General features: G+C 44.2%; 1 protein-coding gene across 3 annotated transcripts in view; it reads right to left on the bottom strand.

Annotated features, from left to right (window-relative positions):
• Positions 1 to 272: 272 nt before the first annotated feature.
• The window catches only part of Pcgf3 (polycomb group ring finger 3), a 40,977-nt gene continuing 16,355 nt past the window's right edge, over positions 273 to 24,894 (bottom strand). For all 3 annotated transcript variants that reach the window (XM_055611696.1, XM_055611694.1, XM_055611695.1), the window contains 6 exons: positions 22,605 to 22,660; positions 13,988 to 14,095; positions 12,767 to 12,855; positions 6,329 to 6,466; positions 2,732 to 2,812; positions 273 to 2,117 (listed from right to left, as the gene is read on the bottom strand). In XM_055611696.1, coding sequence (XP_055467671.1) covers positions 2,070 to 2,117; positions 2,732 to 2,812; positions 6,329 to 6,466; positions 12,767 to 12,855; positions 13,988 to 14,095; positions 22,605 to 22,660 — 520 coding nt within the window. In that variant the 3' untranslated portion in view covers positions 273 to 2,069. The remainder of the gene's footprint in view (positions 2,118 to 2,731; positions 2,813 to 6,328; positions 6,467 to 12,766; positions 12,856 to 13,987; positions 14,096 to 22,604; positions 22,661 to 24,894) is intronic.

The following is a 24,894-nucleotide window of genomic DNA, read 5'->3' as shown; positions in this document are numbered from 1 at the left end:
AAAGGGCAGAAGGGCACTGGGAAACTGTCTGCAGAGCGGACAGGCGCATGATGGAATCTTAGAAAAATAGGTATCTCTGCTGCTGAGGTTTGTCAGGCTAACGTGGTGAGAGAAGCTGCTGGGGCGGAGGCGCCCGGCTCGGACACTAGCTGCAATGTCCGCCTCACTGAATACTTAGATCTGTCAACTTAGCACCATCGCAAAGTCAAGTGATTCCGAAAGTAGCTACAAAGTTATAAATATAGATCATGACATTACACAGCCATACTAAGTTTGATCTGAACTGTAAATCAACTTTATTTGAATTTGGAGGCTTCTAACTGTTTAATTCTTTAGTTTTACCACACGGGAAAATACCTAAATTCTAATGTAACTGCACTGTGAGAACACGGTCTTGCAGAATGCTTCAGCAGCACTTGTGTTCTGAGGTAGACAGGTAATATTGACGCAAAAACCCTCGTATAGTAACTCTAGAAATGATTTGGATGAATAGCTAACTCAGAAAACTGAATAATCTAAACAGTCCTGGGCTTAAATAGAGAGGTGGATTTTGATCAAATAGAAACAAAGAGCTTGCTTTCGTTTAGACTGAGTTAATTTAGATGTTTTTTTCCTACTGTCTCATTAGTCGCTGCTTCTGGCATCGTGCATGTGTAAGAGGAAGTAGAAGAGTAAGTGGTGTTTCCAAACCCAATCCCAACTGTCAAAGCAAGCAAGCAAACAAAAATTCCAGTTGCTAAGGCAAAGACTCAGAAAGCCTGGCCCTCAGACACACCAAGATCCTCGTATGCTCACCCAGAGCAGAGGTCTACTGGGATTACAGGGTTTTACAATTCCCGTGGGGCCTGGGAGGGCAGGAAGTGCGAGAGGCAAGAGGGCACCCCCAGACTGAAAGAGGTCCCTGGGTCCCCAGGACCCTTCTCCTTACTCTGCCTTCAAACCCCTTAAGGGAATAAAGTTGGATATGCTGGCATCTTCATTTTCTAACCTAACAAAACAAAAAGCCATGTGAGAAAGGGGCGTGTGTGTTAAACAGTATCCTGTCTGTGACCGAAAAAGCAAATTCTGTTGAACAGAGTTGCTTCAAGGGAGCAGGTTGCTCAGTTACTTTTAATGAAAAGGGGACCCAAAGTATGCATGTTAACCCCACGAGCAGGAAGGCAAGCCTGGAACGCCAATGACCAGGAACATGGAGGCTAGCGGCTCCCTCCTAAGTGTCTTATAGTCTCTCCACAGGATGGCTTGTGTTGTTGGGTAACTGACAAACACAGCCATCAAATTTTGCCAGCAGAAGGAGAACAGAAATGAAACTGCAAGAACTTCAGTGATGGCCTTTCCAAAAAAGCTATTTTTTTTTAAGAACTTTTCAACAAGCCAAAACGCCACACTGGCCATACAACCTTTAGTTTGCCTTACTGAGGGTGCCGGATTGCAGCCACATGACACTGAGGAGTGAAGAGGGTCTTGCCTTGCCCAGCCAGCACAGGCCACCCCAGAATGCACAGCCTAAGTCTCAACCTTGGGAACGGGCTTCTGCAGTACTCTAGAAGGTGGGAGATTAAACACCATGGCTAAATCATAGCATTGTGCAAGCCTCTTTGGGTATACGTTAAATTAAATTTTATATATCTCTTAAGTCTTCAGGAAGCTAAAGGCAACATAAATATTTACCATGAAAAGACTTTCAATAACTTAGGAAGGACTTAAAAGTACAAGTATTTCTGAGGCTTATCATGAAACCTAAGCCACGAATTAAAACTGAAATGAACTCAAGATTCTCAAGACCCGGAAAGCAAGCAGAGGTGCTGTGTGTCAGACGTGGTGTAGAAACGTGTCACTATTTCACTTATTCTCTGGCCTGTGGACCTGAAGCAGAGACGAGCGAGCTGCGAAGTGTTTTCATCTTCTGTAAACGCGTGCTGGTAGTGTCTTGTTGGGAGTGGATTCTCTCATACAAAAGTTATAAATATTCTCTATTCAGAAATCTGGTCCGCATGGCACCCAGAGGCAACATTCCACCGCACTCTTGGCTGTGTAGAGCTCTGGGTGTGGGCTGAGTCTGGTTGGGCTTACAGCAAGTCCATCTTGGGTCTGTAGTGTAGCAGGAGGGGCGCCTTCTGCAAGACAGAAAACAAAGGTGGCTAAGGGAGTTGCAAGGCGCCCATGACATGCACTCAAACCACAGGCACACAAGTGTACCGCAACACCACACTGAATTTAGTTCTGGGTGACGAAGAGTAATTGTCACTGGTCCCAGGTGACCCAGTGGTGACCTCTGTGTGTTTGGGGCTCATGATAGGGCTATGCAGCTAGAACTACACTGGCCCTGGTCTCTCATGCAGTCTCAAACAGTCTCCACACCTTCCCCTGGTCAGCACCAGCTCCTGGTAATCCTGGTCTTTGGCTGGCCCCGTAGTCGCTATGCCCTTCTTTCTAGGCAACAACATGGCTAGAAGTAGAAGAGCTGCATTAATGGACAGGGGCCACAACACCAGTTTCCTGTCTCAGAAAGGCACCTAAAAGCTTGAGAGTTTGCTGCAGCTAACTCACACATCTGCTCCCCTGGACTCAGGGGACTGAGTAGGGGTGTAAGTCAAGCCCCCGGCTGGCCGGATGAATCCAGAAAGACAGCTATTCCACAGCAATGTTTGCAAAGAAAAGATGTGCACAGCAAGTACCGATCAAGAGTCTGTCTAAAAATCTGGTATTCAAAAGAACCACCCAGTCTCACCTTGAATCTCCACCTTGTAACAACCACGAACTTGAGAGTGTGGTCCTTGCCCAGGATCTCTTCGTTGCATAAAATGTCCAGCTGGTGGGAGAAGGGGCTTCAATTAGATACACGTCCAACCTACCTTTAAACTAAGGCCAACGGTGATAACACGAGCACTCTCCTATGCCCCTCCGAGCCGTGTGGAATATGGCACGTCTGCTTACTCATTAACAGCACTGTCCAATGGGACAGCCAGGTGCAAACACAAGTTACAACAGGAAAGGCGCACTTCCATGAAAACCAGCGCTTCGCCAGGAGCCAAGGACACGGCGGTGTACTTCCCAGCTGTGTTGCAGTGGGTCGCAAGAGGCTTATCCTGGTTGCCCTGGGCAACCTGCCCTGTCTCTACCCCGGCTCTGGGCTTCTCTGAGGAAGCTCTAGAGGCATCACATGTGGACCCATCCCAGGATCTCAACTTGTTGCACCTCAAATCATTGTCTTCCCTCCAAGCGGAGTGCAATTTAAGTTCCCGTGTTCATCTACTGACCCTTGAAGGGCCTGGCCACCATCAACAGGTCAGAAAGCCACAGCAGTGACTCCAAGCTACCCAAACAGAAAGGTGGAAAGGCACAGCAAACAAATCACAAGACCATTTCTCTACCAAAAGACCTGGTGCACACAGAGCATACAGGTCTCCACACACAGCCACAGGGACTGGGCTACACTCACCTGCTAGCCTGCACCCTCATGGGGTTCAGACAGGGTGATTCACCACGGCTGCCCTGCCCAGGATCCCTTACCCCTAAGCACACGTTCTCAACATGGCGGGAGAGGTGTCCCCGTGGACTTTCCTCACTTATTTAGTAGACTTCACTGCTTAGAGCAGTTTTGGGCCCCCTCCTCCTCACTTGCATAATAGGTCTCCACAGAGAAAGGCTGGTACAGCATGCAGACTGTGTGTCCTATGCTTCAGTCTGCGAGGAGCCACGCTGTCCTCTTCCTGACAACGGCCTATGCCCAACTGCACCCAGTCTGGTTTCTCCTTGACCGAAGTCTGTTGTGTGTCAGCTCCTGTGACCAGCACTGGCATCCACTGCTCCAGGCCATCTGGATAGCACTTGCCACTACACAGTTTGTACACAGCTGCTCAAGGAGATGCATGATGACATCTCGCATTTTGTTTTTCTCGGTTTTAGTTTGTAGTTTCCTCAGTGTGTGCATCAATGACTCAGGTGGTCTTGGTATCTCCCCAGACAGGAAACAAAGGTTGCTCTTACAGGCCACATAAGAGTGTGTGTTTCCTGTATACAACTGATGAATGGAAAACCAGCCTTTGGGTCCATGGAAGCTCAACTGTCTGCTGTCATCTTCAAGGAGTGACGTTTACCTTCTGATACACAGGTATTGCTGCAATGTAACTACTGTCCCAGCAAGGCACAGCGTCCCCACCCTACAGCAGTTCTTGTTACTATCCCCTGCCTTATTCAGCATCTGGCATTAGGGACTGCAGCGCTCTGAGAGCAGTGTGAGATCCACTTGGGATACTCATGCCCTCTTGGCCAGCTGCAATGAAAATGCCTCACTTCTTGTTGGTGCTCATGGAGAAACGTTTCTGCACATGGAAGGCAGTCACTTTTGAATTTCTGATGTCTTTAGCTCTGCACAGTGCACAGAAGCCACTTCAAGTCAGATGGACGCCTTGACCCTCACAGGATCCAAGGCTCCCCTGACCTTCCCATCTTCTCCTCTACCTTATTTTCCAAACAAAATAAATCTGGACTTGCTTTTTCTGGGGCTCGCCTTTATTCTGTGTCGTGTACCACCCCCAAACCACTTGTGTTGGCTCAGGGCTGAGGTGGGCCCCTTGACAGTCCAAAACCCTGGCTCCTGGTTCTGAAACACAGCCCTGAGAGAGCACTGTGGCAGAACTGCCAGGAATGCCTTTCAGTGTGGCTATAAGTGAACAGCACAGACAGAGACACTGATAAACAGTCACATGTTAACATATATTAACATAACTCAGTTCACTGCTGGTGGGTGCAATTCTCATTCTAGTGTAGGTATTTGCTGTCACTGCAGGCTGTCAGAGCAAAAGAGAGACCCTCAAGTTCAGGTCATGACTTAAACCTGTCTCCCAGACCACGGGGCTGAAATGTAGTTTTTAGCACATGGACCTAGGGGACACTAACTACAAGAAGATCCTCTCGCCCCGTGATTTCTAGGGGCTTGTGGCTAGGTCACTCTACTCTCTGCCTTTCCCATCTCTTAACTGGCTTCTCCACCCCCATTTGTGTCTCAAATTTTCCTCTACTGCATACTAATACAAGGTTCTTGACACTGGGTTTAGGCTTAGCAGATAAAAATCTGAGCTGTTTCATCCTACAATGTTAGGATGTTAGATGCACCAATAGGCTCGAGCTGAGGTACGGCTCAGCCGCTAACAGCTCTGTATTCCACTCTCCGAACGACACTCAACCACACACCTGCACCTGCTACAACACGCTGCGCTTTCTGTCTCGATACGGCTGTGCGACCTACAATCCTTTCCCAAACCGCCTCAGAACTGCTTTCATTGGTTTATGACAGGGTTTCTCTGTGTAGCCTTGGCTGTCCTGGACTCACTCTGTAGACTAGGCTGGCCTTGAACTCACAGTGATCCGCCTGCCTCTGCCTCCCTGAGTGCTGGGATTAAAGGCGTGCACCGCACCCGGCAGCCTCAGAAGTCTTTAAAGGCAACACTTGAAATCACTGACCCTTCCTTGGTGCAGCAGGACCGGCTCCTGTTGTTTTGGCCCAAATGCCACACAGCACTTGGGCATGCTGACATGTCTCTGCCCTGAGCCCCAACAACAAGCTCTGGGTCTCTAGTTTCAGTTATTAATTTTAAGCTATAAGTGTCATAGCCATCTTTCATTCATTTATCCCCCACCACCTCATTCATTACATTAAAAAGCAAAGTGCTGGGACTAGAGAGAGGGCTCAGTGGTTAAAAGCATTTTGATATCCCACACCCGCATGGTGGCCAACAAATGTTTGTAACTCTAGGGGATCTGATGCCCTCGGTTGACCTTTTTGAGCACCTGGCATGCACACGGTGCATACACATGTAGGTAAAACATTCACACATATATAAAGCTTTCATAAAAATTGATCTCCAAACAAGAGGACAGCAAGATCAGCTCAGCGGATGAGGGCACTTTGTTGTCACGCCTGACAACCTATGAGTTTAATTCCCAGGATCCTCATAGTGGAGAAAAAGAACTGACTTTCAAGCTGCCCTCCGATCTCCATGCAAGGGCCATTGCACATGTACACACACACACACACACACACACACACACACACACAAATCTAATTTAAAAAAAAAAAAATCTCCAAATAAGGCTGTTAAAAAGAAGGGGTGTCTGTATTTTTTGTTGTTGAGTTGAGTGGTTTTTCAAGACAAAGTTTCTCTGTCTAACAGCCCTGGCTGTCCTAGAACTAACAAAGATCCACCTGCCTCTGCATCCTGAGTGCTGGAATTAAAGGTGCACACGAACATGGTCCAGCTTGTTGCTATTTCAACAAACAAGACAGGCAAGAAGGATCTATCCCAGCTCCTTGGCTGATGACTACCTCATTGAAGGAGGAAAGGTTGAGTTTCTTGGCGATGAATTTCTTCAGGTGCAGCACTGTTGCTTGGGCTGAGCATCGGATCCACTTCCGCTTGAGGCCTCGTAGTTTGCTACTGTTGCATTCTAGACAGATGCTCACCTGAAAGAGAAAGGAAACAGGTCAGAACTGCCACTCTCAGACTCTTCCTGGATAAGCACCATCCCCTACATCGATGAGTCCTGGTCTTCTGAAATCAGAACAATACTGTAGAGGGAGTTTTATCTCAGCCATTTTATACCTTCTTTTAAAACCTCCTTAGAGTTGTAATGCTGAGAAGAACCGCAGCTAGTCAATTTTGGTCTCCTTAACTTATAGTCATTCTGAGAGTATGTATCTGTAATTGCCAAGGGGACGGCGTCTCTCATGTTCTCAAATGGCTGCCCTTGTCTAGACAAACCCTGGACTGAGCAAGATTGGTGAAGGAAAGAGAGCTGTGCTCTTGACATAGAAAGGGTCATCACGAGAAAAGCCTTGGCCTGACACTAGAAAGGGTGCTCTGGATGAGCCATTACTTTTCAGGGTCAGAGTACAGGTGTGGGATGGAAACCTCCAAGTGGAGTTAACTGCTGGATCGTAACAAGTCAAAGGTACTAGGCAATGCAAGCGGAATCTGCTTCAGAGAGACAAAGCCTCATCCCAGAACTGCAGAAAAAGACCCTCCTCCAACATGGGTTCACTCAAGCTTCTGAAAATTCAGGTAAAAGAATTAAAAAAGAAATTAACTGAAATGTGTGTCATCAAGATCACAACAGACACAAAAGGAAAAATTAAAGATATAAGATACTGAGAGTAAAGAACATTGTATAGGCATAAAAACACAACAAAATCCATGGCTAGTATAAGTCAGCACCTTGCCGCTAAGGTCCCTCCTGGCTCCTTCCATCCATCTTCTTGAGCCAGTCTTTCCACTCTTGCTCTGCAATGTGATTTCATGATCATCTGTTTTCTGACCACCAAGGCCCTGCCCCCTTCCTCTTTTTTCTAAGTTAGGAATGCTTCTTTTGCTTTCTTGGTTGGTTGTTTTTGTTTGATTTCATTTTCTTGTTTTGTTTTGTTTTTTTTTTTTTTGTTTGTTTGTTTTTTTTTTGTTTTTTTGGAGGAAGGGCTTCACAGAGCAAGCTGACCAGAAACTCTCTTTAGCTTAGGTTGAGCCTGAACTCGTAATCCACCAGCAGCAACCAGGTGAGATTAGAGTGGCTCACCAGCAATGTTAAGACTCAAAGGTGAGGCATAGCTCATTAGGGCAGAAGGGTCAGGAGTAACTGAGATGATCCTTTTCCCACATAGGTGCTGCTGTTCAGACCCCAAGTGTATGCAGGGGAGGCCGAGACCTCAGGGTGGAGGACAGGCTTTGTTACACAACTCTCCTCTGAGAAGGCCACACACAGGCTTTTGGATGTGTCTTACTTTTTTCCCCGAGTGTCTCTTTCTCTTACCCCTTTTGTCTAAGCCTATACTAAAACTAAAATACCTTCATGAAACCTAACTTTGCTTCATAAAAAATATCTTCTGGAAGAAAGCCTTAGATTACTTAAAAATGTAAACTTAAGCATTTTCAAAAATCTAAGAGGACCCACTACAAGCATAAAAAGATACAGCATTTCCAAATTACTGGGGGAGAAAGAAGAAACCAACCTGTGCACTGATCAACAGGAAAAGAAAGAAACAAGACAGCTACTCCAGTGGAGACAGCTGTTAAACAGGATCTTCAAGATGAGTTTAAAATGCAACCTAAACCCCACACTGCACACCTAAAGCATCAGGACATGGAAACGTCTAGAGAGAAACCAAAGAAAGTGGCAACACCAAAGCCTGATTAGTCGGGAGCCAAGGCAAAAACACGGCCAAGAAATGGAGAACTCAACTGGAAGAGCACGCTCATCAAGAACATGGGACTGCCACAAGCCGTGTTCTCTAAGACAACACAGCTGCAAGGAGCAGAGAGAAACTCATCGGAGACAAGTGATGATTAGGGAACATTAAGAAGAAACAGTGTGAAACCAACACTAGTTCTTCCTTGGCTAGGTTGGTACTTTATTGTCCATCCATCCGACTTAGCACACGCTTCAACTGACCCCTCACTGAAGCCATGGCATCATCACCATCCATTTCACGGCACGGAAGGTGAGATGCAGGCGGAGTCGTGAAGGGAACTGCAGCTTAAGGGCAGTATCAGGGATGAGAAGAGAGCCTGTAGGTCCATGTATATGAACACCATGTGTACAGCCAAACAGTGACCTGAAGAATAGCTCTCCTAGGCTCTCTGCACAACTGTACTGTTACCTTGGTTGGCAACTTGACACACCTGGAAAGAAGGGATCTCAGTTCAGGAACTGCCTCCTTCAACTGCTCTGTGGGAAAATCTGTGGGGAATTTTCCTTATAGCCAATTGACGGAGGTGGGCCCAGACCACCAGGTATGATGCCACCCCTAACAGGTGGTCCTGTGTTGTGCAAGAAAGCTAGGTGAGCAAAGCAAGGAAAGGGAGTCAGCAAGCAATATTCTGCTATGGTCTCTGCTTTGGTTCCTGCCTTCAGGTTTTTGCTTTGGCTTTCCTCCATGATGGACTTGTAACCTGTAAGCCAATAAATCCTAGCCTTCTCAAATTACATGTGGTCAATGTTTTATCACAGTAACAGAGAACAATCTAAGAAAGAAACTGCTATCAGGAACACGGGGTGTAATTGTAATCGACCTGACTCTGTGGCTTTAATGTCTTGGACTTTTTTTTATGAGATAAAGGTAAAGAATTTTGGAACTTTGTACCGGAAAAACCATTGAGAGGGTGTGAGGGTGTGTGTGTATTTGAGACAATGTCTCAGTATGTAGTCCTGGCTGTCCTAGAACTCACTGTGTAAGAGCAGGCTGGCCTGGAATTCACAGAGATCTACCTGCCTCTGCCTCCTGAGTGCTCGGATTAAAGGCATGTGCTACCATGTGAGCCATTAATGTTTATGTGATATTTACATTAAGAAACTGATTTCTGGGCTGGAGAGATGGCTCAGCTGTTAAAGGCTAGGCTAACAACCATAAATATAAGAAACTGATTTCTGGTCAGTTGGAGTTAAAGAATCGGCGGTGATTAACAAGAGACCAGCACCACTAAAGTGAAACCTTTGGTTTACTGGGATAATTGATGCTGGTCAGCTGGGGCCAAAGTATCAGCTGTGTTTAGTAAGAGACAAGTGAAATCTTCCTCAAAGTACTTTCTCAGGATAACCCACAGAAGCTACAGTCCATGGCAGGGATGAAGGCTGAACATTAAGCCAGCAGCAGAATTTAGCATATGATGTGGAAGAGTCTCCCGTAAGATGCTGGTTTTTCAGGCATGTAAGGGTCATAAAGAACAACTGAGGCTTAGTAGGGCATGGCAGGGCTGGAATCTTCCTAAGGAGAGGCTAAGCTCTGAGTGTGTGTGGAGGGGAGGGGTCACTGGCAAAGGTGCAGCCTCATTTGCCCTGGAAACGCCGAGACTGAAAGCACCATGGAGAGACTCTGAAGTTTAGTACCACGTGGCAGCACTGGAGTCTCCCTGATGCAACTTCTGGGGATGAAGTCCCAGTGCAGTCAGAGCTCTGCCAACTGGAGATGCCAGGACTGTGGGGAGACAACCAAGGGCAGCGTCAAGTGTGGAATGGAGAGGGCTTGAGCCTCTTAGACAAGCTGTATGTGTTACAGAGTCAAAGAAGAGGAGCTGCCAAAGCCCTTTGGAACTCACAAGAGCCAGAGCCTCAGGTGTCAGATATTGAACTACAAGATTTCAGAGCTACACTGCTGGACTTTGGTTTTCCAAAGTGTGATTGTTTTTATAGCCTGGTTCTTCCCTTCTGAAACAATAAACTACTTAACTCAACTTTGATTTTACAGTAGCCCAGGACTGAGACTTGGGATTTTTAAAGAGACTCACTGATCCATCTCTCCAGCCCCCAAAATGAAAAGTTAAAAAAAAAAAAAAAAAAAAAAAAAAAGTTTATTATTTATACAGTGGTCTGTCTGCACGTACACCTACACACCAGAAGAGGGCATCAGATCTCATTATAGATGGTTATTAGACACCATACAGTTGCTGGGAACTGAACTCAGGACCTTTGGAAGAGCAGACAGTGCTCTTAACCTCTGAGCCATCTCTCCAGCCCAAGATGAAACTTCTTAAACACTCTGGGACTTTAAAGTTGTTCTGTATTTTATATTCTGATAATCAACATGAGATTCTGGGACAAAGAAAAAGCTGTATTTTAATAGTGATATGTTTATATGTCAAATTAACGAAGGGTAGACTTGGTATGGCTAATCCTCATTGTCTTTTTGACACATATGGGAGGAGGAAACGTCAATTCAATTTAGAAACTGCCGATATTGGTCTGTGGCATTCTGAAGGGCATTTTCTTGATTGCTAATTGATGGAAATAGGCCCAGCCCACTGTGGACAGTGTTACGCCAAGGAGGTGATCCTGAGCTGTAAGCTAGACAAGCAAGCTAGGGGAAGGAAGTAAAAGCAGGGTTCCTCTGCGGTCTCTGGTTAGTTCCTGCCTCCAGGTTCCTGCCCTGAGATCTTATCTTGGCTCCTCTTGATGATGGACCATGACATGAAAAATGAAATGACCCCCCTGCCCAAGTTGCTTTTGGTCATGCTGTTTAGCACAGCAACAGAAAAGCAAACTAGAGCCTGGACACAGGAGGAGCTGCACAGAGCAACACACAGGGGCCTCTAAACAACAGAGACGGAATCAGAAAGTCCTACAGCCAAAAGAGTGTGTTCAGGCAGATACTTGAGAACACTTATCTAGAAGGGCAACAGTAACACCTTCACACCTCTCCAGAAGTAAGGGTTGTAGAGCACAACTTATCAGTGCTGCTATTGTACCCAAGGTACTCAGGAAGTACACAGCCTGTGTGAGATCAAAAACACACACAGAGCTTAGCTCCAAAGGCTAGACCAACTCAATAAAAACAAAATTCACCTCACATATGCTTTAAGAAAGGAACAAGCAGCATGGTATAAAAAGGAAAAGGCAAACATTCACAACAGACAGCAACATTGAAATTTTAAACTGCAAAACAAAGATCAGAAAAATATTTTGAACAATTCTATGCCAATCTGCAGAAAACTGACACAAGCAATGCCTGGGGGGACTGGGCAAGGTCTAGAGAGCCGGTGGCTTCCAAAAGCACAGGGCTGAGTGCAGGCAAAGAACACTGGTGTTCCATACAGGCTAGAAGGCATATGGCCCACAAGGCAGGGCCTATGAAACCCAGGGCACTTCCTGAGAGTTGCTTTAAGGTACTACAGACAGTGTCACCTGTTACTGAAGCTCAGTATTGGCACAGCAGATGAAACCAGGGGCCACACCAAGGTGAGTACAATGCTGGCTGCCCACACGGTAGTCAATGGTCCTCTCACCACAGGAAAGAACTCCTGCCCCTATGTATCTGCAAACCTACCCTGTTTCTGTGGTGCTGACTACCATTAACTGAAGAAACAGACAAGTTAAAATTAAGATTCCATCATTCCAGTCCCAAGGAGACTTTTTCATTTACTATGTCTTCACACAGGGCCAAGACCACCCCCACCATCTGCAGCAATCTCACGGCTACCCATGCATGTCCGAAGTTAGACTGGGGACAGGACCTCTCTACCCCGAGGAAATCATGTCAAGTTTTCTTGGTGGTGGTGAACATTGGCTCTTTGCCTAGTCACAACACGCACTGATTATTACACGCTGATCCAACCACCCATGGGGCAGAGTTTTGTCTTAGGTTTTATGCAGACAGCACTCCCTACGAATAATAACAGCTTTATTGCTTTTTAAGTGTCTCACTCTCCCTGCTGTTTCCCTGCTGCTGGGACAGGACATGTAAACGGAGTGACAGCCAATCAGACATGGTATTTCTTTATTCCTTGTTTTAGTAAGACAATGACCCAAGCTTATCAAAAACATCACAAGTATTAGAACTCACAAACTCAGATGAAACACTAGGAAGTTCTGTAGATAGAAATACAGAATTTTGTCAGATCCTTCTACGGCACTTCTATGATATTTCTGTCACCTGATAATGTGGCAGATGAGATGTGGATAGTCCTCAACATTGCATTGTTTCCCTTCACTATGCTGACGTGTCACTTCCCTTGGCGACACTGCAGAGAAGGCGCCAAACCACTAACACTGAGTATTTACAGTCTGATTATGGACTACAAGTCTGTACGTCTGAAATACTTTACAGTCAGCATATGTTGTTCTGATAATTAAAACAGATAAACAGAGGTAATATCAAGAAAAGTTAAGGAATTAATAAGAAAGCTTTCTACTGTTTTATCTTATCATATTTTCATGAGACACTATAGTATGCAAACATGGAAATAAAGTGATGTCAGAAAATTCACGAAGGAAGCATTTTCACCTGCTCGTCACTCCTGTGGTAATCGTTGTCCTCTTCCTGCTTCTCTTCTGCTGTCTCTTTATTTGAACTGTCATCTGCTTTGGTTTCACCTTTTAGCACAAACAGAAAATGTTGTACAGGTTGAAATATCTCTAATCCAAAATTCAAAAGTTCTAGCATATAAAACTCTTCAAGGTGTAAGCGTAAAATATCATACTTAACCCCATATGATAGGCTGTATGTAGAAAAAGGTAGAATTAAAATATCATATGTAATTTTCCAAAGTGGAAAACAAATTCTGAAACACTTTTGGTTCCAAGCATTTCGGACAAGCAAAACCCATATTAAGAAATCCAAAATGTTATAATATTTGTAAAAGTTCACAGTATACTAAAAATGATACTGACAGGTACTATACTGAGAGCATATAGCCGGAGCTCAGTGACAGCAATTAAAACCATGGTGCGTGTTTGTTGAGGAACGGAGCAACTCTGTGGGATGAGGGCCTAAGGACTGACTGCAGCTGGGGAGGCAGGTTTTGAATTATGTGTCAGGGGAGGGGGGGCTCAGTGGATTCTCTAATATTGTGTCTTAAGGGACTCAGAAGATGGAGTCAATGACCCAAATTGGTAAGCACAGCAGAGAGAAGCCTCCAGGGCCACTCAGCCCCCACCACAGCAACCTTCCAGAAGAAGCCTGGCTCACGCAACCTTACTGTTTGGACACACACTGAGGACCAGGGTCCCACTTTTGTCCACTTACCCACTCCCACCCTGCCTAGTCTGGCTCCCACTAGGACCTAGGCAACTTAGGAAGTTAAGCATCTACAGAGTGGTCTTGAGACTTCTCAGGAACTTCAACATTCACACTAGCAAAGTGTCAATACTCAAAGATTTGAATAACTTATTAAATACAGAGTTAAAAGTGCCAATTAACTTTATGCTCAAAACCCACTGGCATTTGGCCTCTTTACCACAAGGCAAGCGAAGTTAGAATCTTATCTAAGGATATCCACCTTCCACAGTTTTTTCTGAGGCTCTCTGTCCAATTCTGTTCTCTTCCACATGACCCTGGGCATTTTCTACTATCTCTTGTACTATAACCCACAGGTCCAGCTCCCAGGGTTGATGAGCACGGTCACTTTGTGACAAAGCCACCTAAGGCTTGAGACAAAGTGCTCTGTGAGGGAAAGCCTGGTAAATGGACTTCTGGATTGCATGGTGGCCTAGAGCCGCTACTCACCATTGCGGGGATCTGAGTGCTGTTTCGCTGAGCACGCCTCCCCCTTGGTGTCACCTGGCACCTCCATGCCCAGCTTGTGATAGAACTCCCTCTGCTTCCTCATTTCCGCTATTAAGAACGGAGACAACTTTAATATTCAGCAGGCAAGGACTTAACTTTAATAATACAACTGCTCATTAATATCACATGAAGAAACCTGCAGAGTTAGATGATGTGTCTGAAGGATGCTACTAGTAAGACAATAAGCACAGGTCAAAGTGGGAACCTTAATGTCACGCTACAGGTATGAAGGAACATGGAGACAGGACTCCGTGTGAAGAACTGGTGTGACAGGACAGGCTCTGAATCTGTAGGGACCCTGTTCCAGGACTATGACCCAACCTCCTCAGCCCTTTAGAATGGTGTGGGGTTATTCATCACCTCGAGCAGGACAGATCCTGGGAAGGCAGTTTGAGGGGCTCCCCAGAGTGTGACAGACCCTGAGGAAGTGGCTCATACAATCTTTCACACATCACCACTGACACTGTGGCTGCTGGTGAATTCCTATATCCCATGTACCATTTTGGCACAGGCAGCTTAGTGATCCAAACATGCTGCCGAGTGCTCTTACTGTCCCTGTGGCCATGATGGTCACAACACAGAACCATCTGGCTGCCAACAAGTGCGGAAGAGTTCTCACTAGGCTGAGGGTAGGAGTTGCACCTGGAAGACAAGGACAGACCCAGAACTACCCTGTCCTGAAAGCCTGTGTTTGTGTGCCAAATACTCTTGGTCACATCACAGACTGGCAGTGGCCAGTGGCCGTGTCTGTCTTGTACTGGGTGAAGACTGCCCCCAGTGGCTGTGGGCAGCAGTGGCTATGAAAGAAATACAAGAAAAAGAGGAAGCAGAAACCTCTAACCTACAACAGACATCTAGTCATGAAGCTATCCAAGGCTTCAGATTATGTGTTTCTATAGATCATTGGCCAATAAAGGAGCACGGTCTGTCCTTAGATGGTCAGCATAACCCCACTGGCTAGACCAGGCTGATGCCTGGTACTTAGGAGGAAATAATCAATTACTGGAGACAAGAGCATCTCCTGACTTTCAGCAGACGCTCCATCCATGAGACTGAAAATCAGACCTGAATAATATGCACCAGATCCTGACCACTGCTCAGAACAGTCAGATGGTAAAGGAAATGTAAAATGATTTATCCAAACCAAAAATCTGTAAGTTACTCAGTAAAAGATGACTTACATGTAGCCAAACAAGAAATGCTTCATTCAGTTTTTTAAATTTTTACTTTTTTTTTTTTTTTTTTTAAAGACAGGGTTACTGGCTGGCTTGGAACTCATTGTGTAAGCCAGGCCAACCTTTAACTCACAGAGACTGGCCTGTTTTTGCCTCCTGAATGCTAAGGTTAAAAGCATGTGCCATCATGCCTGGCTTTATTCAACTTTTTGTCTGCACATTTGTCTTTCTCTGTAGACCTGGAGCCCTTGGAGAGCCTAAGACACATTGTGGACATGTCCAGCCTGAGCAGATGCTTTGCAAAGCCTGACTGCACAAGTCTGAGCATGCCTCATCTGTGTCACCTGGTCAGAAAGGGGCCTTCTAGAGTGGGGGGAAGCAAAGGCCCAGCCCAAAAGATGGCAAAACTATCAACTAGAGACGTTCCTGGCCCACAAAGATGGTTCAGTGATTAAAGCTGCCTACCCCCAAGCCTGACAATCTGAGTTTGACACTGTGACCCTCACAGTGGAAGGAGAGAACTGACTCCTAAAGCTGTGCCAGCCTGTGTAAACCAACAACAGCATCACACACCGAGCACACACGCACCCCCATGTGTGCACACGCACACACAAAATAAAAAGACAGGCTCCTACACCACTGTATGAAAGGCAACCCGAACCAAAGATTGGAACAGTCTCTGACAAAGGGGAGCCAGCCAAAGTGGCCTCAAGATCAGCGGTGGCCTGAACACCAAAACCCCAGAGATCAATAAGGAACTCCCTAAAGATAGAAATAACTCAGCTTTTGATACCATGATTACTGCTTGTTTCCTTATTTTTCACCTATCATAATAAAAAAGATAATAATAACTAGTGTTATATCTGAGTCTCAAATGTCTTTTGAAGACTCATGCTTAAGGTTTCAACTGCAGGGCTCTTGGGAGGTGGCTGGACAGGAGAGCTCTAACTCCACAGGATAACTGATGGTATTACTGAGAGGTGCAGACGGCAGCGCTGTGCAAAGCAGGTCCTGGGCATGCTCCTGAGGAGGAGCTTGCTCCTAGTCCTTCTTGCCTGTTTTCCCTCCTCCATTTCCTGGCCACCATAAGGTAAGCAACTTCGCTCTGCCATATCCTTCCACCACGGTACTCTTTGGCTTCACCATGGCCACAAACAATGGAACCAGATGACCATGTGCTTAAAATCCTAAAACTCTATGACAAAACCACTTCTCTAGGTTGTTTGTCACAGAAAAAGAAAAAAGGAAAAAAAGTCTAGTATGCCCAGTGTTAGAAACACCACCAGGTATGCTGGCACAAGCGTATTAATCCCAGTACTTGGGAGGCTGATGCACATGGATCTCAGTAAGTTCAAGGCCAGCCAGAGCTAGACAGACTATCTACAAACAAACAAACAAATGAAAAGTGCACCAAAATAAACAAACAGATACAGAAACATTAATTGGAATTGCTTTGGTATTGTTAAGTCTAAAATACATTAGAATTTAGCCAATGTTAGCAATTTATCCTAAAGGCAAAGAAATCAATGTGTAAGGAAGTCTTGTCTTTTTTCTTTTTAAGGAAGTCTTACTTGTAAACTAAAGAATCATATATAACTTCAATGCTGCATGACCAACAGCTGGAACTGAGCCATTTAAATTTGGCCAATAGTACACGGCATCTCCTCTGTTTAACATATTCCTACAGAGGCTGTGAGTATTCCAGCACTGTCCAGAATTAACAGGCAAAGTAAACCCGACAGGTACACCACTGGACCAGAGTAGGGTCACTTACCCCAAGGAATCTTATACAGCCACTGTAAACAGTGCCTGTGGCAAGGAGCATGCGCCATGAAGCACAGTTACGGAAAAGACTAAAACACAACTGGCTCAGGCTTTAACAGTGTAATGCCCACATACTCAAAAAAGAAACACAGGAGTTTCTTGGGATTTAGAAGCAGACTGGCATCTGAGACTCTGTAACTATTCCCAATGAAATACTCCACCAGAAAGCTGGCTTGCATTATGTGTGTCTGCTGGACCCTAAGTGGATGAACCGCTGGGGAAAGGCGGAGCTGCACACACCAGCAGCAAGCCACATTCTATATACACCAGCCCTACTCGGCATCAAGCCCCCAGCTGCTGCAGGTTTTCTATATGAAGAAGCAAAGCAAACCGGTGTCTAGAGGGCAAAACTCAGATGCTGATGGGAGCTCAGAAACAAGAGAGAAACAAATTTCTATAGCTTCTTATAGATAAAATTCAAAATTTAGTAACAAGGGACCTGAAGATATAGTTCAGCCACAAAGTACTTGTCAATATAAACACAGCAATGACAATGAAGGACAGTTTTCTGTGATGTAAGCCTAATGATGAGAAGAATGGAACCCCTTTTGGAGGGAAACAATTAATTCAACTGTGGCTAAAATTGTTTCAGTTTCTCACCCCATCCCTTTGTCTCACTGGCCAACAGCCAAGGCAGTTTTCCCTTGGAAATCCACTGGCCATGCTAGCAGAGAAACAGGCAGGCAATCTTCGCTCTCCTGCCATCTTCCAATTCTAATTCTGTCGCCGTAGTCTCAATCTCAACCCGATAGCAGAGCACCGCAGAGGCCTGCCTTCCTCTCTTTTTCCTTTCATTCATTATGGACTCCACGTATCTCCACGGCAGACCCAGCCTTTCCCCCTCCTGTGAACCCCGTCAGCCCACCCTTCCCCATCCTTCTAGTCCATCCCCAATCATGAATGTCAGTTCCCAATACTGAGAAACAAGTTCTACCCAGGGTCCTCCAGGGTCATACCTGGCTGGTACTCAGAAGCACTCCCTACCAGGCTACCATGCATTCTTAAGAGAAGCTACAGAGAGCAACAGAAATCAAAAAGTGGAAAACTCATCCAACAAAGACAAGCCTAGATGTCAACACCTAGAATTACAATTATTCCAAATCCAGATATACGAAGACATCAGTGTAAAAACATAATCAATAACTTCTATCCTGATTCATTTTCCATTTAGTAGTGAGACATGCAGTTTCCATGAGTTTGTAAGCCTTCTTTATTGTTTCTATTGTTGGTATCCAGCCTTAATTCATGGAAGTCAAATAGTACAATGTATTTCCACTAAAGCCCCGCAACCCTACTACAGCAGGCCCTGATAAATGCAATATAACTGAAGCATAGTTAAAGACTTCAAAATAGCCTTTATGAATATGCTCAAGGATCTTTAAAATGATATTAATACATTCATTAATGAAATCTATGAAAACAAAAACAAAGGGTAGAATGAAATGAAGAAAACTATTCAAGACATGAGAACAGAGATGAAATCAATAAAGAAAATCCAAATTGAGGGATCTGGAAATGAAAAATTCAGAAACTCAAACAAGAACCTCAGAGGCAAGCCACACTAACAGAATACAAGAAATGGAAGAGAAAATCTCAAGCACTGAAAACAAGATAGAAGAAATGGATACCTTGGTCAAAAAAATTTTTAAGCTGAAAAAGCTACAGGCACAAAACATCTAGGAAATCTGGGACATCATGAAAAGACCAAATCTATAAATAATAGGAATAGAGGAAGAAGAAACCCATTTCAAAGGCATATAAAACATTTTCCACAAAATTGTAGAAGAAATTTTCCTTAACCTAAAGGAGATGCCTATCCAAGGTAAAAGAAGCATACAGAACACCAAATAGACTAGATGAGAAAATAAATTCTTCATGACACATAATAACCAAAATACTAAATACTAAACATACAGGACAAAGAAAAAATATTAAAAGTTGCAAGGGAAAAATGACCAAGCAACCCATTAGAATAACATATGACTATTCAATGGAGACTTTAAAAGCCAGAAGGGCTAGCACAGATGTTCTATAAGCTCTTAAGACTACAGATAACAGCCCAGACTAATATACCCAGCAAAACTTGCAATCACAAGAAATGATTCAACTACAAGAAAGAAAGACAGTCCAAAATAAAACCAAATTTAAGCAGCATCTATCTACAAACTCAGCTCTACAGAAGGTGCTATGGAAAAAACCCTTCAATCTGAAGAGGTTAACCACAGGAAAAAAACATAAAGAATATATAATCTCAGACCAGCAAATCAAAAAGGTGGGACAAGGAGAACCCACACCACCACAACAAAATAACAGAAAATCAATAGACACTGCTCATTAATAACACTCAACATCAATGGTCTCAGTTCCAATAGAAAGACACAAATAAACAGACTGGGAAAACAAACAAACAAACAAAACAGGACCATTTCTTTTGCTGTATCCAAGAAATATACCTTAACACTAAAAATAGACATCAGCTCAGGATAAAAGGATGGAAAAAGATATTCCAAGTAAATGGAGCCAAGAAACAAGCCAATATATACAATAAAATAGACTTCAAACAGAAACTAATCCAAAGAGATAGGGAAAAACACTATACACTTAAAGGAAAAAATCTGCTGAGAGGATGTTATAATTCTTAACATCTATGGACAAACACAAGAGCACCCAAAAGAAACACTACACAGCTAAAATCACGTATTGACCCTCATACAGTGATAATGAGTGACCTCAATACTCCACTCTCTCCAACAGACAGGTTATCCAGAGAAAAATTAAACAAAGAAATGCTGGAGCTAACACACTTTATAAATCAAATATACCTAACAGATATTGATAGAACATTTCACCCAAACACAAACGAATATACCTTCTCAGCACCTCTAAAACTGACCACATACCTGGACAAAAAGCAAGTCTCTAGAGATATAAGAAAACTGAAATAGCCCCCTGCATCCTATCTGATCACCGTGGATTAAAGCTGGGTATTATCAATGGAAACAGCAGAGAGTTAACAAATTCATGGAAACTCAACAACTCATTATTAAAGGAAAGACAGAACTTTTTTAGAACTGAATGAAAATAAACATATCCAAACTTATGGAACACAATGAAGGCAATTCTAAGGGGCAAGTTTATAGCACTAAGTGACTACATTATTACCTTAACGGCATGCTGAAAAGTCTAGAACAGAAATGACTAACTGAAGTAGAAGTCTCTGGAAACTCAGCTGTATCATGTGAATATGTGTTTCCTTTCGGTCCCAAGTGTGGGATGTGGGAATGTGTTTCCCCCTGTGGAAAGAAACTACCTTGTGCGAGGGTATGGGTTTTGCCAGCTAGAAAACATCCTTGTGTGGACTCTGGAAAGGGATAGATAGAAGTCCGCAGACAGTGAGAGAATGCTTCATCGCTTTGCTGGCTTTCACAGAGAGAAACGCTCTGAAGACCTTCTCGCGCTGCTCTGGCAGAGTTTTGCTGCTTCTGCTGAGTGGCACCACCACCTTACTGCTGCTTTTCTGTTTGACTGGGCTACTGGTATCCCAATGACGGAGACTAGAAGGAGCTAAAAGAGTCTCCAGCCCCTTTCCCTACTAATCTCCTACCTAAGTTGGGGGGCGGGTAGAAGGAAGGTAGAGGCTTTTAAGAACCTTAAATAAAGTAGGTGTTTGAAAACTCTAAGCCTATAACTAATACCCAAAGGAGTAGATGGCAAGAAATAATCAAACTCAGGGCTGGAATCAATAAAACAAAAATGAAATACAAAAAGAAAAAAAAACAAACCAATGAAACAAAGAGTTGGTTCTTTGAAAAAAGATCGACAAACCCTTGGCCAAATTAACTAAAAGGCAGAGAGAAATGATTCAAATTAACAAAATTAGATATGAAAAGTGGGATATAACAACAGATACCCAGCAGCTGGAGAGATGACTCAGAGGTTTAAGAGCACTGGTTGCTGAGTTCAATTCCCAGCAACTACATGACCATCTATAATGAGATCTGCTGCCCTCTTCTGACATGCAGGCATACTTCAGGCAGAACAGCGCATATATAATAAATAAATCTTTGGGTTGGAGAGATGGCTCAGAAGAGTACTAGGTACTCTTCCAAAGGTCCTGAATTTAATTCCCAGCAACCACATAGTGTCACAACAGATACCAAGGAAATGCAGAGAATCATAAGGACATACTTTAAAATCTATAACATATTGGAAAATTTAAAAGACATGGATAATTTTCTTGATATATACCATCTACCAAAGTTAAATCAAGATGAGATAAGCAATTTAAACAATCTATAGACCATAGTGAAATAGAAGCAATCATTAATATCTCCCAACCAGGGCTGGAGAGATGGCTCAGCAGTTAAGAGCACTGGCTGCTCTTCCAGAGGTCCTGAATTCAATTTGAACCAACCACATGGTGGCTCACAACCACCTGTAATGAGATATGATGCCCTCTTCTGGTGTGTGTGAAGATGGAGCACTCATCTTAATTAAATTAATTAACTGATTTAAAAAAGCTCCCAACTAAAAAAAAAAAAAAAAAATCCTGGGGACAAAGGGTTTCAGCACAGACTTCTACCAGACTTTCAAAGAAGAATTAATGCCAATTCTCCTCAAATTTCTATAAAATAGAAACAGAAGGAATACTGTCCAATTCTTTTTATAAGGCTATAGTTATGATACATAAGCCACATAAAGACTCAACAAAGAGAATTACAGACCAACTTCCCTTATGAACATGCAAAGTTTCACAATAAAATACTTGCAAACCAAATTCAAGAACCTATCAAAACGATCGTCTACCATGATCAAGTAGGCTTCATCCCGAAGATGTATAGGAATTGTTCAACGCAAAGTTGCACGGCCACCAGATCAGAAAAGACTTTTGACAAAGTCTAATACCCTTTTGTGATAAAAGTCCTGGAGAGACTAGGGATACAAGGGACATACCTCAACATAATAGAGGCAATTTATAGCAAGCCCACAGCCAGCGTCAACCTAAGTGAAGAGACACTCAAAACATTTGCACTAAAATCAGGAACAAGACAAGGCTATCCACTCCTACACCTATTCAATATAGTACTTGGAGTCTTAGCTAGAGCAATAAGACAAATGAAGATCACAGGGATACAAAGAAGAAAGAAAGAAGTCACAGTATCTTTATTTGGAGACAATATGATTATATTATATTATACATAACTGACCCTAAAAACTCCTCCCAGAAACTCCCACAGCTAATAAATACTTTCAGTAAAGTAGAATAAAAAATTAATAACAACAACAAAAATCAGTGATCATAGCATACAGGGACAGTCATGTACTTGGCTGCATACATGCTTATAAAATTTTATTGCAACTGCTTTTCAAGATTTCAGCATTTTTATCTTGAGGTGTTGTTTGTTGTTTCCTAAGACTAATACAGCCTACAAATCACAGGAAGACAATGAGGATCTAGAACTAAGATGTGGAAAATGGGAATGCTGCTGAGGAAAGGGCCTGGGTCCAAGAGCCAAAACCCTAGCTATGAATTTGAGCTGAGCAGCGTTTCAACTCACCTTCCTGGAGGCCTGGCACCAGCTTGTAAACAATGTCCTGCATGGTTCTGTCATGACTGCAAAAAGAGAACAGGTGTGGGGGGTGTCAGCCGATGTACATGCTAACATTATTCACATATTCTATTTAACAACTTGAGGCTGGATTTCCTTCTAGTTTGCAATGGAAAATGTGCTTAAAATTATCTAGGACTTGAATTGATGCATTATTTATTTTACGTTCCAGCTGTTGGGATAAGAAAGTCACTCTGAGAACAGTGACCCCTGCTTCCTGGCCCAAGGGTTAGGCTCAACTTGCTGGACACGAGCAAACATGAAGGTTCAGACAACTACTTTATCTACATTCGGTCTCCTATCATAGTTTGCCATTTTTAAACATAAAGTATAATTATGTAAAGTAATTTCTTGATTAAAGTGTTAAAGAATTTAATTTTCAAAGCTATTTTAACTTCTAATTTGTATTCTATAAGCCTGTATGAATCCAGTAACTGACCAGTGATTACACTTCAACAAACGCACTGGAATCCAGCCAACCTGGGCTCAGTCTAGTGGCTCTCCTAGTGCCACTGCAGCCACCTCGTGGCCGTAAGCCACCCATCCCTCACTGCATGCACCAACTGCTGGAAGCTCCTGGCCACGAGGCCCAACTGTACATCGTATGGTAGTCACATGGAACTGCAAGCCTCGTTCCCTCTGTCCACATGAAGGAGCACGGCTCACACCTAGACCAGGATGTATGCACTCAGGTGCAAAGTTGGACTTTGTACACTGGAGCCTGTGCTGACTGGTTTTGCCAACTTGGCATAAACTAGAGTAACCTGGGAAGAGGGAAGACCAGTTGAGGAACTGGCCCATTACACTGGGTCTATGGTCATGGGTGGGGTAACTGATTTAGGAGAGCCCAGCCTACTGTGTGCAGTGTCACCCCTGAGTGGGTGGTCCAAGATTGTACTGGTAACCAGGGTGAGCAGACCTGGAGAGTAAGCCAGTGGGCAGCATTTCTTCATGGCTCTACTTTAGTTCCCATCCTGAGCCTTTTGGGGCTGAACTGTTATCTGGAAGTAGAAGCCAAATAAGCCCTTCCCCCCCCCAGCTTGGTTTTGGTTAGTGTTTTACCACAGAAACAGAGAAGCAAACTATGACAGGCATTTGATGCCTCTGACATCTTCCACCACACCCACCTAGCTTTTGCTGGAGCTCATAGATCAAGACCAGAACTCCAACACTTGGGTACCAAGCAATGACACCAGGTTTTGCCAAGTCCAGCAAGAGGGCTAGGAAACGGAGGTAAGTGGAACACATAACACAGGGTACTTTTTGGATGGAAGGCTCTCTAAATGGAGCTGTTTCTTCAAAGTGAACACGCTCACCCTGCAGGCTGACAGTGGCATTTTCAACATTCTCTGAAAGGTCTCTACCACCTGCCTACACCATTCCTCCTAGTCTTGGTTGCACAACTTTCCACCCTAAATCCTGAAATGCAAATGCTGAAGCCAAGAAAACCCCTTCTACATAACAGCACAGGGCCCAAAGGCTTTCTCGCCTTGCCCCTAATAGACAATCAGGCAAAAAGGTGGGGGTAGGTGAAGCCAAGTCAGGAGCAGAGGCTGGGACCAGCAGAGGTATCACCCTACACAATTTCAGACAGAATCCAGGCATTGCCAGTGAGAAAGGAGCTAAGAAAGCTGGAGAGTAGCTCAACTTGCTTGCCTTGCATTCACAAAGCTCCTGATTTGATCCCCAGCATTGCACAAATGAGGTATGGCAGAACACACTTATAATCTCAGCACTTAGGAGGTAAAAGCAAGAGGATGAAAAGTTCAAGGCTACACAAAACCCTGTGTCGATTAAACCAAAGAGAGAGAGAGGAGCTAAGAGCCCTTAGAGATCAAGGGTTTACGGCAGGCAATAGCTACTTCCTACCCAGCTCATAATGTCAGTCACAACACTCAGGCCAAGACGCCACCCTGCTGCCTTTGCTTAGCCAACACCTGGTCCATTGCCGTGCTCCTTCCTTAATTCTCGTTGGTGTTTGTATAACAATCTAAGCTTCCACAAGAGGGTACCCACAAAATAGCTCTTGTGTGTTCTGTCCCCCACAGTAAACTCTAGTAACCCTAAAGGCAACAGCTTCCCCAGCCTCCAACTCCAGCCCCAAGGAAGCCCCTCACCATTCCTGTTAGCAGGTTTCAAATGGGAAGCCAACCTGCTTCTGAGCTCTACACAACTGCAGTGACACAGCTTGTGCCGTCATGAGGCACATGAAGACAGAAAAAGCAGACAGAGCCCTCAG

The sequence above is a fragment of the Psammomys obesus genome, unplaced genomic scaffold, assembly GCF_907164565.1.
Source record: "Psammomys obesus unplaced genomic scaffold, mPsaObe1.curated_primary_1811, whole genome shotgun sequence".
NCBI lineage: Eukaryota > Metazoa > Chordata > Mammalia > Rodentia > Muridae > Psammomys > Psammomys obesus.
The sequence above is the reverse complement of the archived record's forward strand: the minus strand, read 5'-3'. Positions and strand labels throughout refer to the sequence as shown.